Raw genomic sequence first — 16687 nt, forward strand, 5'->3', positions numbered from 1 at the left:
GAGAAGGGAGGGACGGAGAGGAGGTGGCTGGAAGATGGATGGTTTTTGTCTTGCAGGGGCAGCCTGGGGAGAAGGGGGAACCTGGAGAAAAGGTGAGCTGTGGAGTCAGTATCAGCAGTTGGAGCAAGACAGTTTACCAGCTAAGTGACCCAAATCCAGAACTGGAGATTGCCATAGGAAAGTCAAAATCTGCTGTGTCAGCCCAGTACTCCATCCCCTTCCTGTGAACAGCGTGGCTCTGTGTTAGGGCATTTGGCTCTTCCTTGGTCACACAGCCACTGCCCACCTCCTTAGGGAAAAGAGGTGGAGGTCAGAGGGGCTGGTTGCTCCATGCTGCCATAGGCTATGAGCACAACTGGAAACCTTTGCTCTTGTTCAGGGTTGCACTGAGGTGGTACTTCACAAGACCTCTTGCACAAGCTTGGTAACTGTGTCTTTATTTCACAGGGCACCAAAGGAGACAGGGGTGAAAATGGTCAAAAGGTAAAGAACAACATTGGTACTGCCATCAGGGGCATCTCTTCTTACACTCTTAGAGCTTGCCTCCTGCTCTCCCTCCTCCTTTTGCTACACCTAACCTCCTAAATCTCAGGGGGAGGTGTCCAGGTGTCCCATCTCGAGATGTGGGCTGTGTGGCCAGTTCCTCACTGGGGACTCACCATCTCTCTGTTGACTAGAGAAGGACTCCAGATGGCTCACATAGACGGGACACTCACCTTATAAATAAGTAATGTCAAAAGGTGAGACTCTCACCCAGAGTCCTCTGATACCACCTCCAGTAACATTCCTGCAACTGAGTTCCCTCTTTCCTAAAGCTGTTTAATTGCTCTCAGCAGCTTTGTCTCTCCAGGTCAGATAAAACTTACATCATCTAGAGGAGATGTGATGGTCAGTGAGGACTCTGTAGAAACCCTCAATGTAGGATCAGCTCTGAGGGACTTCAGCTGGGTGTCCAGGGAGCAGCAGGAAGCAAGTCCTCATTTCGATGGGCCCATAATGGAGGGAGTGATCTTGATTTTTCCTGATCTTCTTCTCTTCACAGGGAGAACCAGGAATTGGGTTTAGAGGTCCCGTTGGTCAGGCTGGGACACCTGGATTTAAGGTAAGCCTTTCTTCTCTTCTAGATAGGATCTCACTTGTTTTTTTCTGGATCTTTCTCTTTGTAGTCGTTGCTTTCCACCACTGGGTATTGAGCACTGGCTGTGGCTACAAAGATAAAGCACCAAAACCAGTGCCAGCTAGGGAAGGCAGGAACACTATGACATGGGTCTGGGACAGAGGGAGTGCTCTGTGTCCTCCAAAGGGCCATTTCAAAGCAGATGAAGCCCGGAGCATAAATAGAATAGACCATAGAATGGTTTGGGTTGGAAAGGACTTTTAAAGGTCATCTAGTCCAATCCCCCTGCAGTGAGCAGGGACACCTTCAGTTAGATCAGGCTGTGAAATATGACTGTGAAAAAAATCCAGGGAATTGTGCTCTCAGCACAGATGTGTTTCTGTGATCCCTTGGGATGTTGCAGGTCTGCAGGGTTTGAATTCACTGGAGAGCTCTGAAGGTCTGCAGGTAAGGGCTCCCTGCTTAGCAAGCCATGGTACAGCCCTTCTCCAGCCCTAGGACCTCTCTTATGGACCAGGGCTGGTGGAGTCATCCCCAATTCTGTGTACTGGTCGTGTGAATTCAAGGATACACCTCAGGCTTTTTCCAGGACCTTTAAGGGGTCAGTGAATCCAAATTCCTTGTTATTCGCTCAACAGGGTGAGCCAGGGTCCCCAGGACCTCCAGGAGCTCAGGGCATCCAGGGCATTCGTGGCAATGCTGGCACCCCCGGGTCACAGGGGGACAGAGGGGCTCCAGGTCTTCCCGGGATGCCAGGACAGAAGGTAGGTGGTGTGCAGTGAGGGGACAGCATGTGTTGTGTTAGCCACCTCGAGGTGAGAACAACGATGGCCCTGCTGAGACTGTCTATGTCGGATGCCCACCGTGGGTCACATCCCCACCTATCCAGGTCTCCAGACCCTGAGCCTATACGTAGTCAGTGAAGAAAAACAGGAGCAAAGCCTGGTTGCAAACGGAGAAGTAACAGCATTTATTAGGCCAACTGATGTTGTTAGGGAAAAAAGTATCCAAAAGATTTGGTGCAGGGGGATGTCCTTCAAGTTAAAAAAAAACCAAAAAAAACCCCAAAAAACAACAACACAGAACAGTGGAGCTTCAAGCAGGCTGAGGGACCTGATCTTCTTTTAAATTTAGTGATGTGGCTTGATGAGACAACTGGGAAGAAAAGGGGTGGCGATAGCACAGGAGAGGACAGAAAGGGGTTTGTGGTCATTAGCCCGTGGGAACAGAGGGACCAGTGGGTAAGTCTATTGCAGGGACATGGAGGCTTAGCTGGAGGGGGAGTGGGGGACAGCAATGAAACTAAACTCAAGGTCTCCTCAACAACAAGAGTCACACACAAGGAGTCTGTTCCTCCTGCTTGCTGCCACTGCAGGGAACCCCTGGGGGCACCAGCTCCTGCTTTCTGTCTGGATGGGTGAAAGCAGGATTTTTCCCATCAGGGTGTTCTCCTCCTTAAAGGATTTTGTTTTCAAGGGGGAGCGTGGGAAGAGAGGCCGGAATGGATTTGCTGGGCCCACAGGACCATCAGGATCCCCAGGAAAAGAGGTGACTTGTACACTGTCCCTGTGCCTTTTGAGCATCAGAGGGATGGCTGGGGGGGAAATTGAGGCTCTGGTACCTGGGCTGGGTGTGCTTTCACCCTCTTAGAGCACTGGGACAGGAAAGCATTGAGGACTCTTAAAGCAAAGTTTTCCCTTCTGTTTTGTCCTACAGGGGATTCCCGGGATACCTGGACCCAAAGGCAACAAGGTCAGTGCCAATTTACCAGGCAGGTCACAAGCAGTTGAGCTCCTGGGGTGGCAATGGGACAGTACACTGCCCTCCCCTGGCTCCTTATCCCTGGCCCCATCCAAGCCCTTCATCCCTCTTTCACCCTTATGCCCTTCTTGGTGGCTGGTGCTTCCTCCAGAGAGAGCAGCAGAAAGTCAATGGCAGCGAGTCTCCTGACTCTTTCTAGCTTTTAAATCATGGCCAAACTAATCAGCAATCATGGATGTGGGGTTCTTGCTCTGAATGAGATCTCTGGGGTTCTCTGTTCTGCAGGGAGAAATCGGCATTGGAGCAGCTGGCCCAAGAGGTCCTCGTGGACTGCCTGGCCCTCGGGTAGGTCCCTCCATAAATGTTCCTGACTTGGCTTTTTGCAGCCCACTCTCATTTGGAGGCAGCTTTACACCATCACCTCTCGCTCACCCATCTTAGAAGATGTCCAAAGGGCTGATTTCAGAGTCCTCCTTCATTTTTCATCAGCCAGATTAGGAGATGATGGACACTGTTATGCCCAGCTGGAGCTGGCACTGACCAGAATCTGTCCACAGGTCACAATTAAAATCTTCTCCATAATTAGACACCCTCAGGCATTGCAGGTCACATTGGCTAACTGCATGGCCAAGTGAATCCTGCCCCACCAGCTGTGTTGGCTGTGCTCTCACTGGCTAGTTGGGAGCGTTGAGGCAATATCTACACCCCTACGTCTGTGTGTTTTCATCCCAGCAGCTTGCTGAGGAACCACCTCCGTTTTGTATGTTTTGGGCATGCTACCTACAAGCTCGTTCAGAAATCAGTTTCCAACTTTTTTATCCTCACTCCCCTCTTCCCTCCTTATTGTCCTGGCAGAGGGAAACCAGCTCCCATCATCCTTGGAGCAATAATGTTCACTTTTGCTCATGCTGCTGAGAAGTTCTGGTCTCCTTCTGACAAAGACCCCAGGGGGACCCTCCTGAGTTGTAATCAGAAGCCATGTTTCAATTTGCTGCTTCTGTGGCTGTTCCACGAATAAACTGATTTTATGCTGCAATCCATTTAGACAAACTCCCCATCTGCCAGCAGAACTGTTCAGTGAGGCCCCTGAGACAAAACACTTAATGAGAATGTCAACAGCTGTGAAAGGTCTGGGGTAAACCTTGCTCAAGCTTCATTATCTGAAGGAAATGATGAAATAATGTTTCTGCTCTTCTGACTCCAGCATAAATCTAAAGTGAATCACAGAATCTCGGATTACACTGGTGAGAGATCTAAATTTGGCTTCACAGGAGGGTGCCTACATCTAGGCATCTTAAAGACAGGTAAGTCTTGTAGGATCTACCTAGGGAGGTCATAAAAGGACGTCATGTACCCACCAGCACAGCTACGCCTCGTAGCGAGGTTTGTAAGAAGCCGATAGCACACTTAAAGGGAGGCTCAGAACAAGATCTGCAGCATCTGGAAACCACAGCTGGGTGTGAAGATAAGCCTCACATTGGTCTCTAAAGTCACAGTTTACTGTTGAGCCATTGACTGGTGGCCTCTTCCTTCTGAAAGTCAATAGCATGAGTTCCAGGTGAATTCCTGGCTGCCTTATATATTGAGTCCTGCTGAAATCAATGTTCAGCAATGAGTTATGAGTTGAGCCTAAAATTACTGAGCCCTCTAAGCAGGGGGGAGAAATCTCTCTGTCCCAGGGACGTCTCAGACCTCTGTCCCGTGTTGGACATGCCTTTTGAGTACATCCTGGAGAGGGACACACCAGGTCATCCAGCCTCAGATGGCTTCTTCTGAGCTAGGCCTTCCAGGGCCTCTCTATACCAACAGAGAGGAAGAGATGCCTTTCTGGAGTGATTTATATCATGCTAAATCATGTGCAGATCATCTCACAAATGCCTGTTTCTCTCAGGGACTGAGGAGAAGCTGAAGCTTGAAGCTTCAGTCTGACCAAAGCATCATTCTCTAAGCGCTGCATTGTCTACCTGCAGCGACGTGTGGATGATCTCAAACCTTTTAGGCTCTTTGATCCAGGCCTATCAGAGCATTAAGGCACCTTCTGGAGGTATTAAGTGAAGAGGTTGGGAAATTCCTTCGAGGATCTGGGCTTCTGCCTGTTTAATTCCTGTTGTCCCCAGTGGGATGGTTTGAAGAGTTGGGACTGGGCATGTTGCATTTCTCTTTGCTGATGGTCATCACTCTTCCTCTCCATCTTAACAGGGTGACGAGGGCATCGTGGGAGTCCGGGGCCCCGCTGGCATGATGGTGAGTGTTAAAATAGCACAGAGGGCTGATTTTACAGCATGCACAACAGTGGACCCAGGGCTGGCGAAATCCCCATGAGCAATGAAAAAAAAAAGAATAAATGGGTTGATGCTTTCAGTGAAAAGTAGAGACTTTGGGAACCTGAATTCTGATCTTGTGTCGGGATGAATGAGTGTAAGTCCTGTAGGCAGCTGTGAGACATGAGGTGTCATGCAGAGCACAATTGCTTTATGCTCTTGTCCATTTGGCTGACTCATCTACAGGCTGCTTTTGAAATCCGCCTGAAATATCACTGTCTCTGTTCTCTGTCAGGTCTGCTTGCCTGCGTGAATTTCAGGGTCTTGGTCTGTTGTAAATTCCCTTTTCACTGATCAGAGACTGAGTCAGGGGAGACGCAGATCACAGCCAGTATTTTGACAAACACCCTTTTATTTATTAGGCTATTATTATCTCTAATGGAACAGATCTGTTACTATGAGCAGGAAGTTCTTCAGAAGGCCCAGAGTGGTCGCAGTACCAGGTTTCACCCTGAGATCTCACCCTTGAAAGGTTGATTCTCAGCAAAACGAGCCCTTACACCACGAGAGCCCGGTGTGTCCCGGTGGTCAGAGCAGCAGTGCAGGGCACAGGAGGGTGGCAAAGCCCAGGTTTTGTGCCCTTTGAGAAATATCTGTGCTGTCTCCTCCTCATCCATCCTGTCCACGCCTACCCCCGTGATGAGCTGCCAGTTCTGCAGGTGGAAGGTGCCACCTCTCTACATTTTCATGGGAGGTCACCAGCTCCCAGTTTTGCAAACGGGTTACACCTGGGGTAACCACCATGGCTTTTCAGCTCTCCACGTGTTGTTCCCATCCTGGCTCTGTCCCCAGGGTCTCAGTCCTGCCCTGGGGGCATCTGAGGATCCCCATCACCTTCACCTAGGAGGAGTCCTCTGGGATCAACCCTTCCCCTACGCTCTGTGAGAGGTGGGAGCTGCCTCTTGTTAATGTTAAGGGTATGGAAATCACAGTACAAAGCTTTCAAAATGGAGAAGGTTGGTTAAATTTATACATCTGCCAAAAGATCCTGAGTTTTGCCCCAGACTCAATGGTGGGCAGGGCAGAAACTTAAGGCTAAATTTTCTCTTTGCACCAGTATGATTCACTCCTCCTCAAATTGTTCTAGGGGGAAGGAAAGAACAGTAGAGGCTCCTGTGCCAGTCCTGTCAGCACCTTCTCCATGGTGAAGACCATCCTTGGAGGCAGCTCTGCCTTTGAGTGGAGGCTGCTCTTTCTTAACACCTTGCCCCTGCTAGTATTTATCTTCACATCTTGTTTTATGTTCTTACAGGGTCTAAAAGGCTTGCCAGGTGTGAAAGGAGAAAGAGTAAGCAACAGTTATTTTATCTACGCAGTGCCCTGAAGGAAGGCACCATTTTGGGGAGCCTTTCTCTGCAGCATTCCACCCTACTCATGCTCCTGTTAAAACAGCAGGGATAATCCCAGCATCTTCTGGGGGTGGATTGGGAGGGGACATTGATCAGTGTGTGGAAGCATAAAGTGGCATTAGCAGCCCTCTGTAATGGCTGGGCTGGATGAAGGTGCATGCCCAGGACTTCTTTGGAAGGAAATTTGGGAGTTTGGACAGAGAAGGACCCCTGGTATGCTCTGGTTGATCCTCAAATGTGCCGGGTTGGGGGAAGAGGGCTAGGGAGCAGATGTCCTACAGCATCAGCAGGATGATGACTGCCCACCAGGCAACACATACCCTTTCATTTGCATCGGTGAGCAGGAGTCCCCTCGGTCTCCTGCTACATCCCCCTTGCCACCCTTGGGGAGTGCAGTGCTGAGAACTGCACCCCAAATGTAAGGGATGTGCCATGGGACACCGGGGGAGAGATCCACATACAGCTCTGCCACTCAGAAGTTCAAGTGCAGTTTTAAAGCCTCTCCCCACCTCATCCTTGCAGCCTCCCCCTTCTCCTGCTGTCACCACAGCAGTCTTGAGCACTGGAGAAGGTTACAAGATGCCACCAGGAATGAGTCCTTCAGTCTCATGCTACCACGCCCATTATAAAAAACTTCCAGGAACAGCTACTATTTCATACGCTCTCAGTAAAACATGCCAATTTGAGGTTGAAATTTGGGAAATCCTGTATTATATAGGATGCCATCCCACCCTAGATGTAGTGTAGGCACGTCCCTGCAGCACAGAGATGCTGCATCCCATTGGGAGGTCAAAATCCAGCAGTAGTTCCACATCATGGATGCGCTGAGCATGGAGTCAGGCAAAGCACTTCAGTCCTCTGGGTCTTTATTTTTTGTCAACGCAATAAATTCTAGTTGTACACAGTCTCTTGTGGTAAGCAAATCATTTTGGAGAGTGCCCAGAGGAACTGACTTCCAACTGTGATAGATCTTAGTGGCTTGGAGTGTGAATCGGTGGACTGAGCAACACAAGAAGTGTGAGTAAAAAAGGGAATCACTCACTGTCTTTTTTCTTTCCTGTGTTCAGGGCGATCGGGGACTTCTGGGACCCAAGGGAGAAAGAGTAAGGACATTCCAGATTGTGATTTTTCTGGGGCAGATGGGGTAAAAGGTTTTCAGGATTTTATAGTTACCGGATGGTCAGTTATTTAAATGAGTCAGTGATCTCACAAGGTAGAGGCATAAATGATTAAAAAAAAAAAATATTTATATGTGTTTTCAAATATCTGGGGCCTTAATGATTCTACAGGATTCACATCGTTACATGTGGGTGAGTGTGGCCCACCCAGCGTGGAGTGCTGGGCAAGGTTCCCAGGTGACGGGTACAAATGCCTTTTACTGAAGAGGACTTTCAATCCTGCTTCGATCCGTGGTGGTGTGTGCAGTGCCATCCATGTGCCAATGAAGTCTTCAGGATTCGAGGCTCAGGGCCTTGTGTGTGCGTGTCTGTGTCCTTGCTCAGGCATCTGGCCACCCTGAGGGTGAAGACGTTTTTCCTTCTGTCTAACAGGAGTTTCCCTTTGTTGCAACTTGTCCCTTCATTGTGTGCCTCCAAGAAGAGCCCGAATCCATCCTCTCTACGTTGTACACCTACGTAGGTAGTGGAAGACAACACGTAGATGTCCCCCTCGGGGGTCTCCAGCCAGTTTCAATCCACTTTGTTGATGCCATCCTTGCACTGGACACACAGCTCCAAGCTGAGCTTGTGTGATAGTTTTGATGGGATCCTACAAAACAACAAAAAAAATGTTGGGGTTTTTTTTCCCCCCCCTATTTGGTGGGGCACAAAATGCCACCTGTGAATTAAGGGAGGAAGAAAATTTCCACTGATTTTGGTATCACCGGCTCACCCCAAAGCATACTGCAATCTTAAAAAGCCTGAGCTGGCTCATAGAAGTTAATGCGAAAATAACTCCCCAAGCGCTTCTGGAAAATGCACAGAAAACGCTGAACTTCTGCCCAGTGCTTTGTTAACTTCCTTCCTGGCTGAAATGGCTTGTTAGAAAATGAGTTTTAGAAAACCTACATGACGATCCTGCCTTTGAGTCATGCAGTATTAAATGATTAAGGCTGATTTGTCTCTGAGGAAGCTACTTTCAAAGGGGACTCGCTCCAGAGACAAATGAATTCTTAATCTGCTTCATGAAGAGGCCCCAGAACACTTTCCAAGCTGAAGGAATTGTAATGCATTTTCCAAAAGAATACCTTAATAAAATATAAGGTGGAGTGCGAGATAAAACAGGAGAGCCAGGGCTAATTGTCTTGGGTTTGTCCCACATGATTGCAACTTAACTTTCTTTCTAATTCTCCCTTGATCAATACAGGAGTAACTGCATGAATCCCAGAGCCTGTGCTATGTATTGGATTAAACCACAGGATCTTTATTCTCCTTTTTTGTTCCCAAAATTGATTGAGCCCCATCCTGTCTCCGTTAGAGATCCTCCAGAGCAGGGAAGCAGCAGAGTATAGAGAATTTGATCAGGGTCTTATGACAATGGTGATGGTTGGATAAACTGCAAAATATTTTCAAAGTTTGGGGAATATTGATTGACATGTGGTTGTTAAGACTCCAGCAGCAAGGCACTGTCACCCTAAACAGGGATGTTTGCCACACTGAAGAGAGCTGGTGCAAAGGGAGTCCTTTTCAAATGGGCTACAGTTGCCCATTTAGAAACTGGCTTCACCCCTCTTCACTCCAAACTGTGGGCAGCATCACCACTTTGGAGAGACAGCCATCGCTTTGCCAGAGCAGAGCCATTTCTTGCATGGGAATAGCCTTGTTGCAGTTTCTTCCCTCTCTGAGGAGCACAATGTTCCTCCTCAGCTGCTGAACTGATAAATAGTCTTGCCGTGGGTATGTCCATGGGGTTACTGCATGCCTGTAGCTACTGGCTCTCCCAGGATGACAGTTTGGGGATCTGATCCTCCAAAAACTACCTCTGAGGGGTGCCCTAATTCCCCTTCCTTAACTCCAACTCTGGTTCATAAATCAGGACACCACGAGTAGACCCGTTCATCATCCTGCCTGTGGTCAGCTCCCACACCCGAGATGCAAACCTTGACATCCTGAGTGACACACAGTGGCAAAGGAGCCAAGGCACCGTGTCAGAGATGAACCTGTGCCACCACTGACAGCCTTGGAGCAAGAACTGAACCTCGGGCTCATGCCATGCATAGCTCCATTTCCAGCTATGACGTTTAGACTGTGGTAATGCCAGTGGGCCCCAACATTTTTCGGAGCAAGAAGTCACTCTCCAACCTTGGGACTTCTTGTAGTTTTCTGTTTCATGTTCATCATATAGATTTAGTAAAGGCAACTAACCTTAACAATTAATGTTGTGCTGTGGAGCAGACGTTCCTTCCCCAGCATATGGACCACAGTTTGGGAAATGCTTTACTTTCATTGCAGATGCGTGAATTACCATTTTGTCCATCATAGCAAGTGTGGTTCCATCCAGTGGGACCCACGATTTCATGGATCACTGTGTGCTGACATCTGTGTCTCCTTTCTCTAGGGTGAGCCCATGACTATTTTTGGACCCCAGGGCTATAAAGGCAGTAAAGGAGATCCTGTAAGTTTGACTCTTACTGACTTTTTAATCTGTTCCTTTCCCACTGTTGGTGGCATCAGCACCAAGCACAGCTTGGGATAAGCACTGAGAACCAGAACTTTGGTCCAGAGCCAGTGGCTGAGAGCTGGGTGCCTCCAGGAGAGAGGCACAAACCACTAATTTCTGTTTTACCTTTCAGGGTGAACAGGGTCTGCCAGGTTTTGATGGAGACAAAGGCGAGAAGGGAGAGGATGGGCCTGTAGGAGAAAAGGTATGAACCTCCCGAAGTGACTGAGAGAGACAACAAAAGGGTGTGTGAGGAAGGTACCGATATCTCTGCATCTATGGGAAAGAAGCTTTTCAATATGCCACATGCATCCTCCCTTCCAATGTGCTTACTGGAAAACACAGTGCAAGGACACACTCACCCAGCATTTACCACAGAGAGAGGAGGATGCTGGACTGGAGCTTGGGAACAAGATAACCAGGTGTCAAGTCTAGTTTTGGGATCACGCCTGTGGTACAGGATCACTCTGGGAACAGTGACTATCCAATTACTGCAGGACTGTAAGAGTTCCGCATCTCCCTCTCCCTCCAAGAGCTGGCCGTGCTTCTTCAAACCCTGCAGCTCTTGTGGCGTTCTTGTTAGGGCTTGGTTGGCTCCTCTGTCCCTGTTCTTCACACGGGGCTCTCCCCTGGGTGGTGGCAGAGCGAGTCGCCTGCTCCTCCATCTGCCTTTGCTCTTTGAGAGCACCCTGTGGAGGTCTCAGGTCTCAATCCATCACCACTCTGCTGGGAGGAATCGCGTAACTCTCCCACTCTCAGACTGAGTCACAGATTAAATCTCCATGTACTAATCATACCTATTTTCATATTATGTTAATGCTTTTTGCTCCAGAAGTCTGACCCAGGACAGGGACTCTGCTGAACAAATATATCTACAACAGCAGCGTCGCTGCCTGAGCTAGACGTCCTGTGATTTCCCATGGGGACCTGTATAATCCGCGTAGTCTGGGGTGGGAACTGCCTGACCCAGTGTGGGCAAGTCCCTTGTGAAGAGGCAAATTGTGTCCTTACCGCAACTGATTGCACTTCCTTAGGTCCCCAGCTACTGTAGAGGAAACCCGTGGAGATGCTCCCATGCGTGGTACCTGGGCGTTTTTTAAGTCAGATGAAAGCCCATACATGATATATGTCAGATTGCTTTCTAATTTAAAAAAAACATGTAAGCAACTCCTAAAGCAAGAACACTTCTTGGCTGAATGTCTGAGTGACTTTGGATGGAGACCCAGAGTAGCATCTCCACCACCAGTAAATCCAGCAGGGTCTTGTACTTGACTATTTGCAAGGAGGCAGCTCATCCAGAGCCTTTGAGACCCTTTTCTGTTTGTTTTTCTTCAGTCCCTCTAGCTGGATACCCACTTTTTTAGGGGACAGTTCACTGAGGTTTCTGCCAAGCCATTCTGCAGCTGGTGGCTTTCATTCCTAGCCCTGGCTGCCATACAGACCTTTGGGCTCCCTGGAGCTGAAGTCTGCTATAGACACAGTGCTTTTTGTCATCCTCTCTGCCATCTCCATGGGTTTTTCTACTGGTCTCTCTCGGGGGGGGTCACTCAAGAGCAGTAGATACTCAAAATATATTTGACAGGGATTTTAAAATTTTAGGGAGTCAAAGGTGAAGCTGGCTCCAAGGGAGTGATGGGGCTTTTTGGAACAAGAGGACCGGTGGGGCAGAAGGTGAGTACAGCGAGCACCTATGTTAAGGCATTCCCTGCAAGAACTGATGTGTAAAATCCTGTCAGAGTTTTCTCACAGAATATAATTCTACATTCCCTCTCCAAAATTGCTGATTGAAATGGTGTGGGGCTACCAGAGAGCAGAAGTAGCTGTGCTTTTCCAGGAGAGCTCTAAAGATTTCTCCCATTTTGTAAAGCAGCAGAGTCCTCTGGCATCTTTTCTGGGCTAAAATGGTCAATAATGGCTCACTGAAATGTGAAATTCAGACATGAGGTGTGAACTACTCTCTAAGCTCCAGTTACAGTCAATGGAATTGTAGGGCTCCATTCAGTTGCCCAGCTGAGATGTTTGGGGTACCCTACCTATCCATTCCAGCTGCTGCTGCAGAGGGGTCCCCAAAGGTCCTCTTGCCTCCTCTTTGACAGCTGTAGGTATCTCCTACAGCAATCCCCATTTCCAGAGGAAATGCAGCTCTGTACCGTGGTAACTCATCACCGCTTTCCTTGCAGGGGGACCCAGGAGAACCAGGCTTGCCAGGCTCTGCTGTGAGTTGGAGCATGTTTCTCTGCCTTTCCAAGTTTTGGGCACGGAGCTGGGCTCACACTGCTGGTCCTGTCCCCACAGCCATGTGTGTGGGTTGCGGGGATGCTGGCTCAGTGCTGCCCCACAAAGCCCAAGTTCAAAGAGGCTTTGCTGGGAAACCAGTGGTGGGCATGGGGGGGCCACAGCCAGAGGTATGTTTTAATAGGATGTTGTATTTTGCACTAAGGAACATGTGAAATATGCATTTATTTATTCTTTTTAATGCCTTTAGTGTATTAAGGGGCATTGCCAGACATGAACGGGTGACGTTTCCTGTTCAAATTATGACTATAGGTTGTCTATCCCATGAGAAATGTATATATCCTTAAGAGACTGGACTACAAGTGGCTGTTCTCAGCTCTCAGTGGGTGCATGTTGCTGGCCAGCGGGGAAACAGTTACGCTGGAGGATCTGGATAATTTCTGGGTTAACCTTGTTTCCTGACAAATTGCAATTGGGGAAAAAAGGAAAAAAAAAAAAAAAAAAAAAAAAAAAAGCAATATCGATTTGCAAAAGTGTTTACATGCTTTTGAACTTCACCATTTCACCTGCAAGAAATCCCAAGTGAAAAAATGGTCTCCAAGGCTGTCCAAAGCAAAAAAAGTCCCCACTGATTTCTTTTTACCTGGGCAAGGAAGGAATAAGAGGGGAGGGAACCAAAAGATGACTGGGACTTTTTCTCAGGCCGTACAAATACAAGTCTGTTCAGTTGGTTTTTTTGCAATATCAGTATTTTCTTGGCCTATTCCCCAATTATGCCTCTTTTTGTATGAGTGGGTGATTCTCAGCAACTATCTGTTGCTCTGAAGGCTCCACAGCCGTTCAGCACTGCCCACTGATTACGGATCATGGCTGTGTAACTATTTACAAGCCCATAATCCAGACTGGTAATTGCTCACTGAGAAAAAAGGCCTTCATTCAATTAAGTATTTCAACCCCTGCCTAATTGTAAACAACCTTCTGAGCACTTTGCCAAAGCAACGAGGCTGTAACGTGCTGTAAGACATCAGCATCTGGCATCGCCGCACGTAGGCGTTGGACTGAGTTCATTTCTGAAATTGTTTTGTAGTGAACACCTGAATCCATAGGTGACAACCAATAGTAGTGCAGGAGTAAGTTTGTTGAGGCTGCTGAGGGCAAAGGAAGCACAGTCAGACTCCAGCGTCCTGGCCAGCCACCATCCAGTCACAGTTGGATGATTTTTCTACCAGCACCTGTGGGGGTTGGCACATAATACAGTTAACTACCAGAAAGTGTTATCTTCTCACTCAATATTGGAGGAAAGCTAAGTAATCTCTCTTTTGGAAATATTTGGGGATTCTACTGGTGCAGGTTAATGCTATCTGTGCTGTGCTTGGAGCTAGGCTGAGATAATAGAGCTTGGTTTCGGTCCTTCATTAAATTTGTAAAATTGGAAAAGTCAGATCAGAGCTGGGGCCTTGTTGGAAGAGCGTCCTATGCGTACGGCATCCTAGAGAAATTCATCTGACCTCGGGTTAGATGTCTGCACGTTCACTTTCCCCATCCGAGCGAGCCATGCTCAGACGTGGTTTATTGGCATCTTTAGGGTGCTTTCAGCACATGATTCACATCATTTATTTCAGACACTGGGGTTAGGGTGCAACATCCTGATCTGACTTGTTCTTCACAAACCCAGATCTCAGCTTAATCTTCTAAGTGCTCCCAGATACTTTGATTGTTTTTTTCCCCAAGTTATTCCAGAAAGGCAGGCTAGGCTGTCTCATTTATCATTCCCCAAGTCCTCTTCTTCCCTTTTCCTGAAGATAGACACTACTTGGACCAGTCTACCTGTAGCAAATTTGTCCTATGCTTAAGTCTTAAGGGTAATGGCTAGCAGTTCTCATTTTCCTTCAGCTCCCTCTAATTCCGTCTTTCGTATCAACAAAGTGCCACCAGCTCATTGCAAACTTTTATTGGCCCCTTTCTGTCCTGCTGAATCCACTCTGAGTAATTTAACCAGCTTGTACAAAGTCTCATCCATAAACTTTTCTTTGATTTGGTGATCTGTAGGAGTTCCTAACCAAGTTGACAGCATTTGTGTCTTCTCCCTGTAATCAATGGCCAGAGAATTTCAATGGATCTAGTTGACTGGACCTCAAGGCAAATGAGTGCATTCTTAGTATTTTGGACACCTCCTCCTTTTTCCTCTTTTCTAAAAGCACTGTGCTCTTTTACATTGATGTTCCTGCCATGCTTCACCCTTTTATATTAATATTGCAGTCTGTGTTATGCCTATTAAGTCATCATCTTGATCATGTATTAAGGCTTCCAGCTCCTCTTCTTTATTTCTCATGCTTTGTGCATTAATATAACATCCCATTAACCCATTATTCTCCCTAAAGCTCTATTACGAATGCCCTTCTTCCCCTCCATTACTTTCTATTTAGGGTTTCTAGGGTCTACAATTAGGAGTATTCCTTGGCCCTTTCCATCCTGGTTTGCAGTCCTCCTCACTGGATGGAAAAGTTCAGAGATGTTCACCTCCTCTTGTGAGCTGGGCTCTAGATTTATCCAGCAGCCTGTGGATCCTTGCCCTATAACCGAGGAAGCCAGGGTCTCTGTGTTAACACCAACCACACAACCATGTGTTTATTCCCAGGGTGTCCCACTTCAACTTACCTGGAGGGTGGGAGATGCATCACCTCCCCGGACCTTCTGCTTTTGCTCTCAGAACCATTTCTAATGTGCTTCATTCTTCAGTACTTGCCAGAGCACATCTTCCAAAGCCCACATTGGAGCGGAGCCACCAGCATGTCAGTGGGGGGAAGGATGGGAGAAATACAGGATTTTTCAGTCCACACTGATCACTGAGAGCAATGGAGCTCGCAAGATGTGAAAGCAAAGCCGTATACCTGAAGTCAAAGCAAGAAGTGAGAGCAAGTCACAGAAACACAGAATCCCAGAATCCCTCAGGTTGGAAAAAAGCCCCTCGGGATCATCGAGTCCAACCCTCAGCCCGACTCCACAAAGTTCTCCCCTACCCCACATCCCCCACAGCTCATCCCAACGGCCCTGAAACCCCCCCAGGGATGGGGACTCCCCCCTCCCTGGGCAGCCTGTTCCACTCTCGGACCACTCTTGCTGGGAAACATTTTCTCCTCCTGCCCAGCCTGACCCTCCCCTGGGGCAGTTTAAGTCAGGGGGTTCTGGTTAACACTAGGACAATCAGATGCTAAATATGGCCAGTCCAGGAAGGCTGATGGAAGGCTAAAGGACACTCTTCTTCCACTGTTACACAGCACAGTGCTACAGTCAAAACCAGCCACCACTCTGCAGGGTCTGAAAACCAAGTGATAATCAAGGCCCTATAACCCAGGTAAGTGTGAGAATGGTTATAAGCAGGAATTTGACTTTACCATAGATATTAAGAGCATAAGAGCTCTTGATAAGAGTGGCAGGTAGGCAACTCTGAAGCAGTACCAACAAGAAAGTGCTACCTTCCTCCATCGGCTGCATGGGGATTTAGGTGAAGCCATGTGGCATCCCAGTTCTTCTGCACACTGAACAGTTGGCCATTTCAAGCCAGAGGATAGGAAAGGTGGGGTGTGGGGGTCTGCCTTGGTCTTGACAGGAGCTGCCCCTGGCCACTCAGAGTGGAAAAATCCATCTCCTAAGAAGTTCTTGCCCTGGAAGTGTGTCTTGATGTTTCCTGAGCACTTCTGATGAACTCAGGCTTGTCAAAGGGAAGTCAGTCAGCCAGAGCTTGGGTGGAAATCTCTGCCCAGGATACCTTGGAGGTTTTGCAACAGGGTAGCAGGCTGACCCATCTCTGAAATGTAGTGCCTGAGAACAAATGCTCACTATGGCTGTGAGGACCAGTGGCAGCTCCCACATCAAGACAGGATTTTTTGGGAGGATGCTCAGGTCTGCAGCAAGTAACTGTGGGCAGGACAGTCTAGACAAAAGAGCAGGGAAGGGACAAAAACACACATGAAACTGTGAGGTTGAAACTCCTACCAAATATTGAGCACTGAAACCCAGGAGATGGGAGATGTTTTAGCAGAGGTTGCAGCCTACACCATGGTTTGGAAATGCCTTCGCCCTCTGACGTCTTCAAACAGATCGATCCTTTGGGGCACACCACTGGGGCAACGTTTCTGCTGAGGGTTTCACACTTTCCATGGGTTACCCATCTCACTCCCCAGCTAGTTCATCTGAGGGGAAATTATGAGCCTGGAGACAAGGCAGGCTCCTCCCTGGCTCCAGCC

General features: G+C 48.2%; 1 protein-coding gene across 1 annotated transcript in view; it reads left to right on the plus strand.

Annotated features, from left to right (window-relative positions):
• Positions 1 to 16687, plus strand: part of LOC141959455 (uncharacterized) — a 154499-nt gene that overhangs the window by 107343 nt on the left and 30469 nt on the right. The window contains exons 63-76 of the mRNA XM_074903545.1: positions 57 to 92; positions 448 to 483; positions 1043 to 1102; positions 1756 to 1881; positions 2594 to 2665; positions 2834 to 2869; positions 3164 to 3223; positions 5078 to 5122; positions 6452 to 6487; positions 7616 to 7651; positions 10104 to 10160; positions 10339 to 10410; positions 11805 to 11876; positions 12386 to 12421. Of these exons, the coding sequence (XP_074759646.1) occupies positions 57 to 92; positions 448 to 483; positions 1043 to 1102; positions 1756 to 1881; positions 2594 to 2665; positions 2834 to 2869; positions 3164 to 3223; positions 5078 to 5122; positions 6452 to 6487; positions 7616 to 7651; positions 10104 to 10160; positions 10339 to 10410; positions 11805 to 11876; positions 12386 to 12421 (780 nt within the window). The remainder of the gene's footprint in view (positions 1 to 56; positions 93 to 447; positions 484 to 1042; positions 1103 to 1755; positions 1882 to 2593; positions 2666 to 2833; positions 2870 to 3163; positions 3224 to 5077; positions 5123 to 6451; positions 6488 to 7615; positions 7652 to 10103; positions 10161 to 10338; positions 10411 to 11804; positions 11877 to 12385; positions 12422 to 16687) is intronic.

Source organism: Athene noctua, chromosome 3 (genome assembly GCF_965140245.1).
Source record: "Athene noctua chromosome 3, bAthNoc1.hap1.1, whole genome shotgun sequence".
In the NCBI taxonomy this organism is placed as follows: Eukaryota; Metazoa; Chordata; class Aves; order Strigiformes; family Strigidae; genus Athene; species Athene noctua.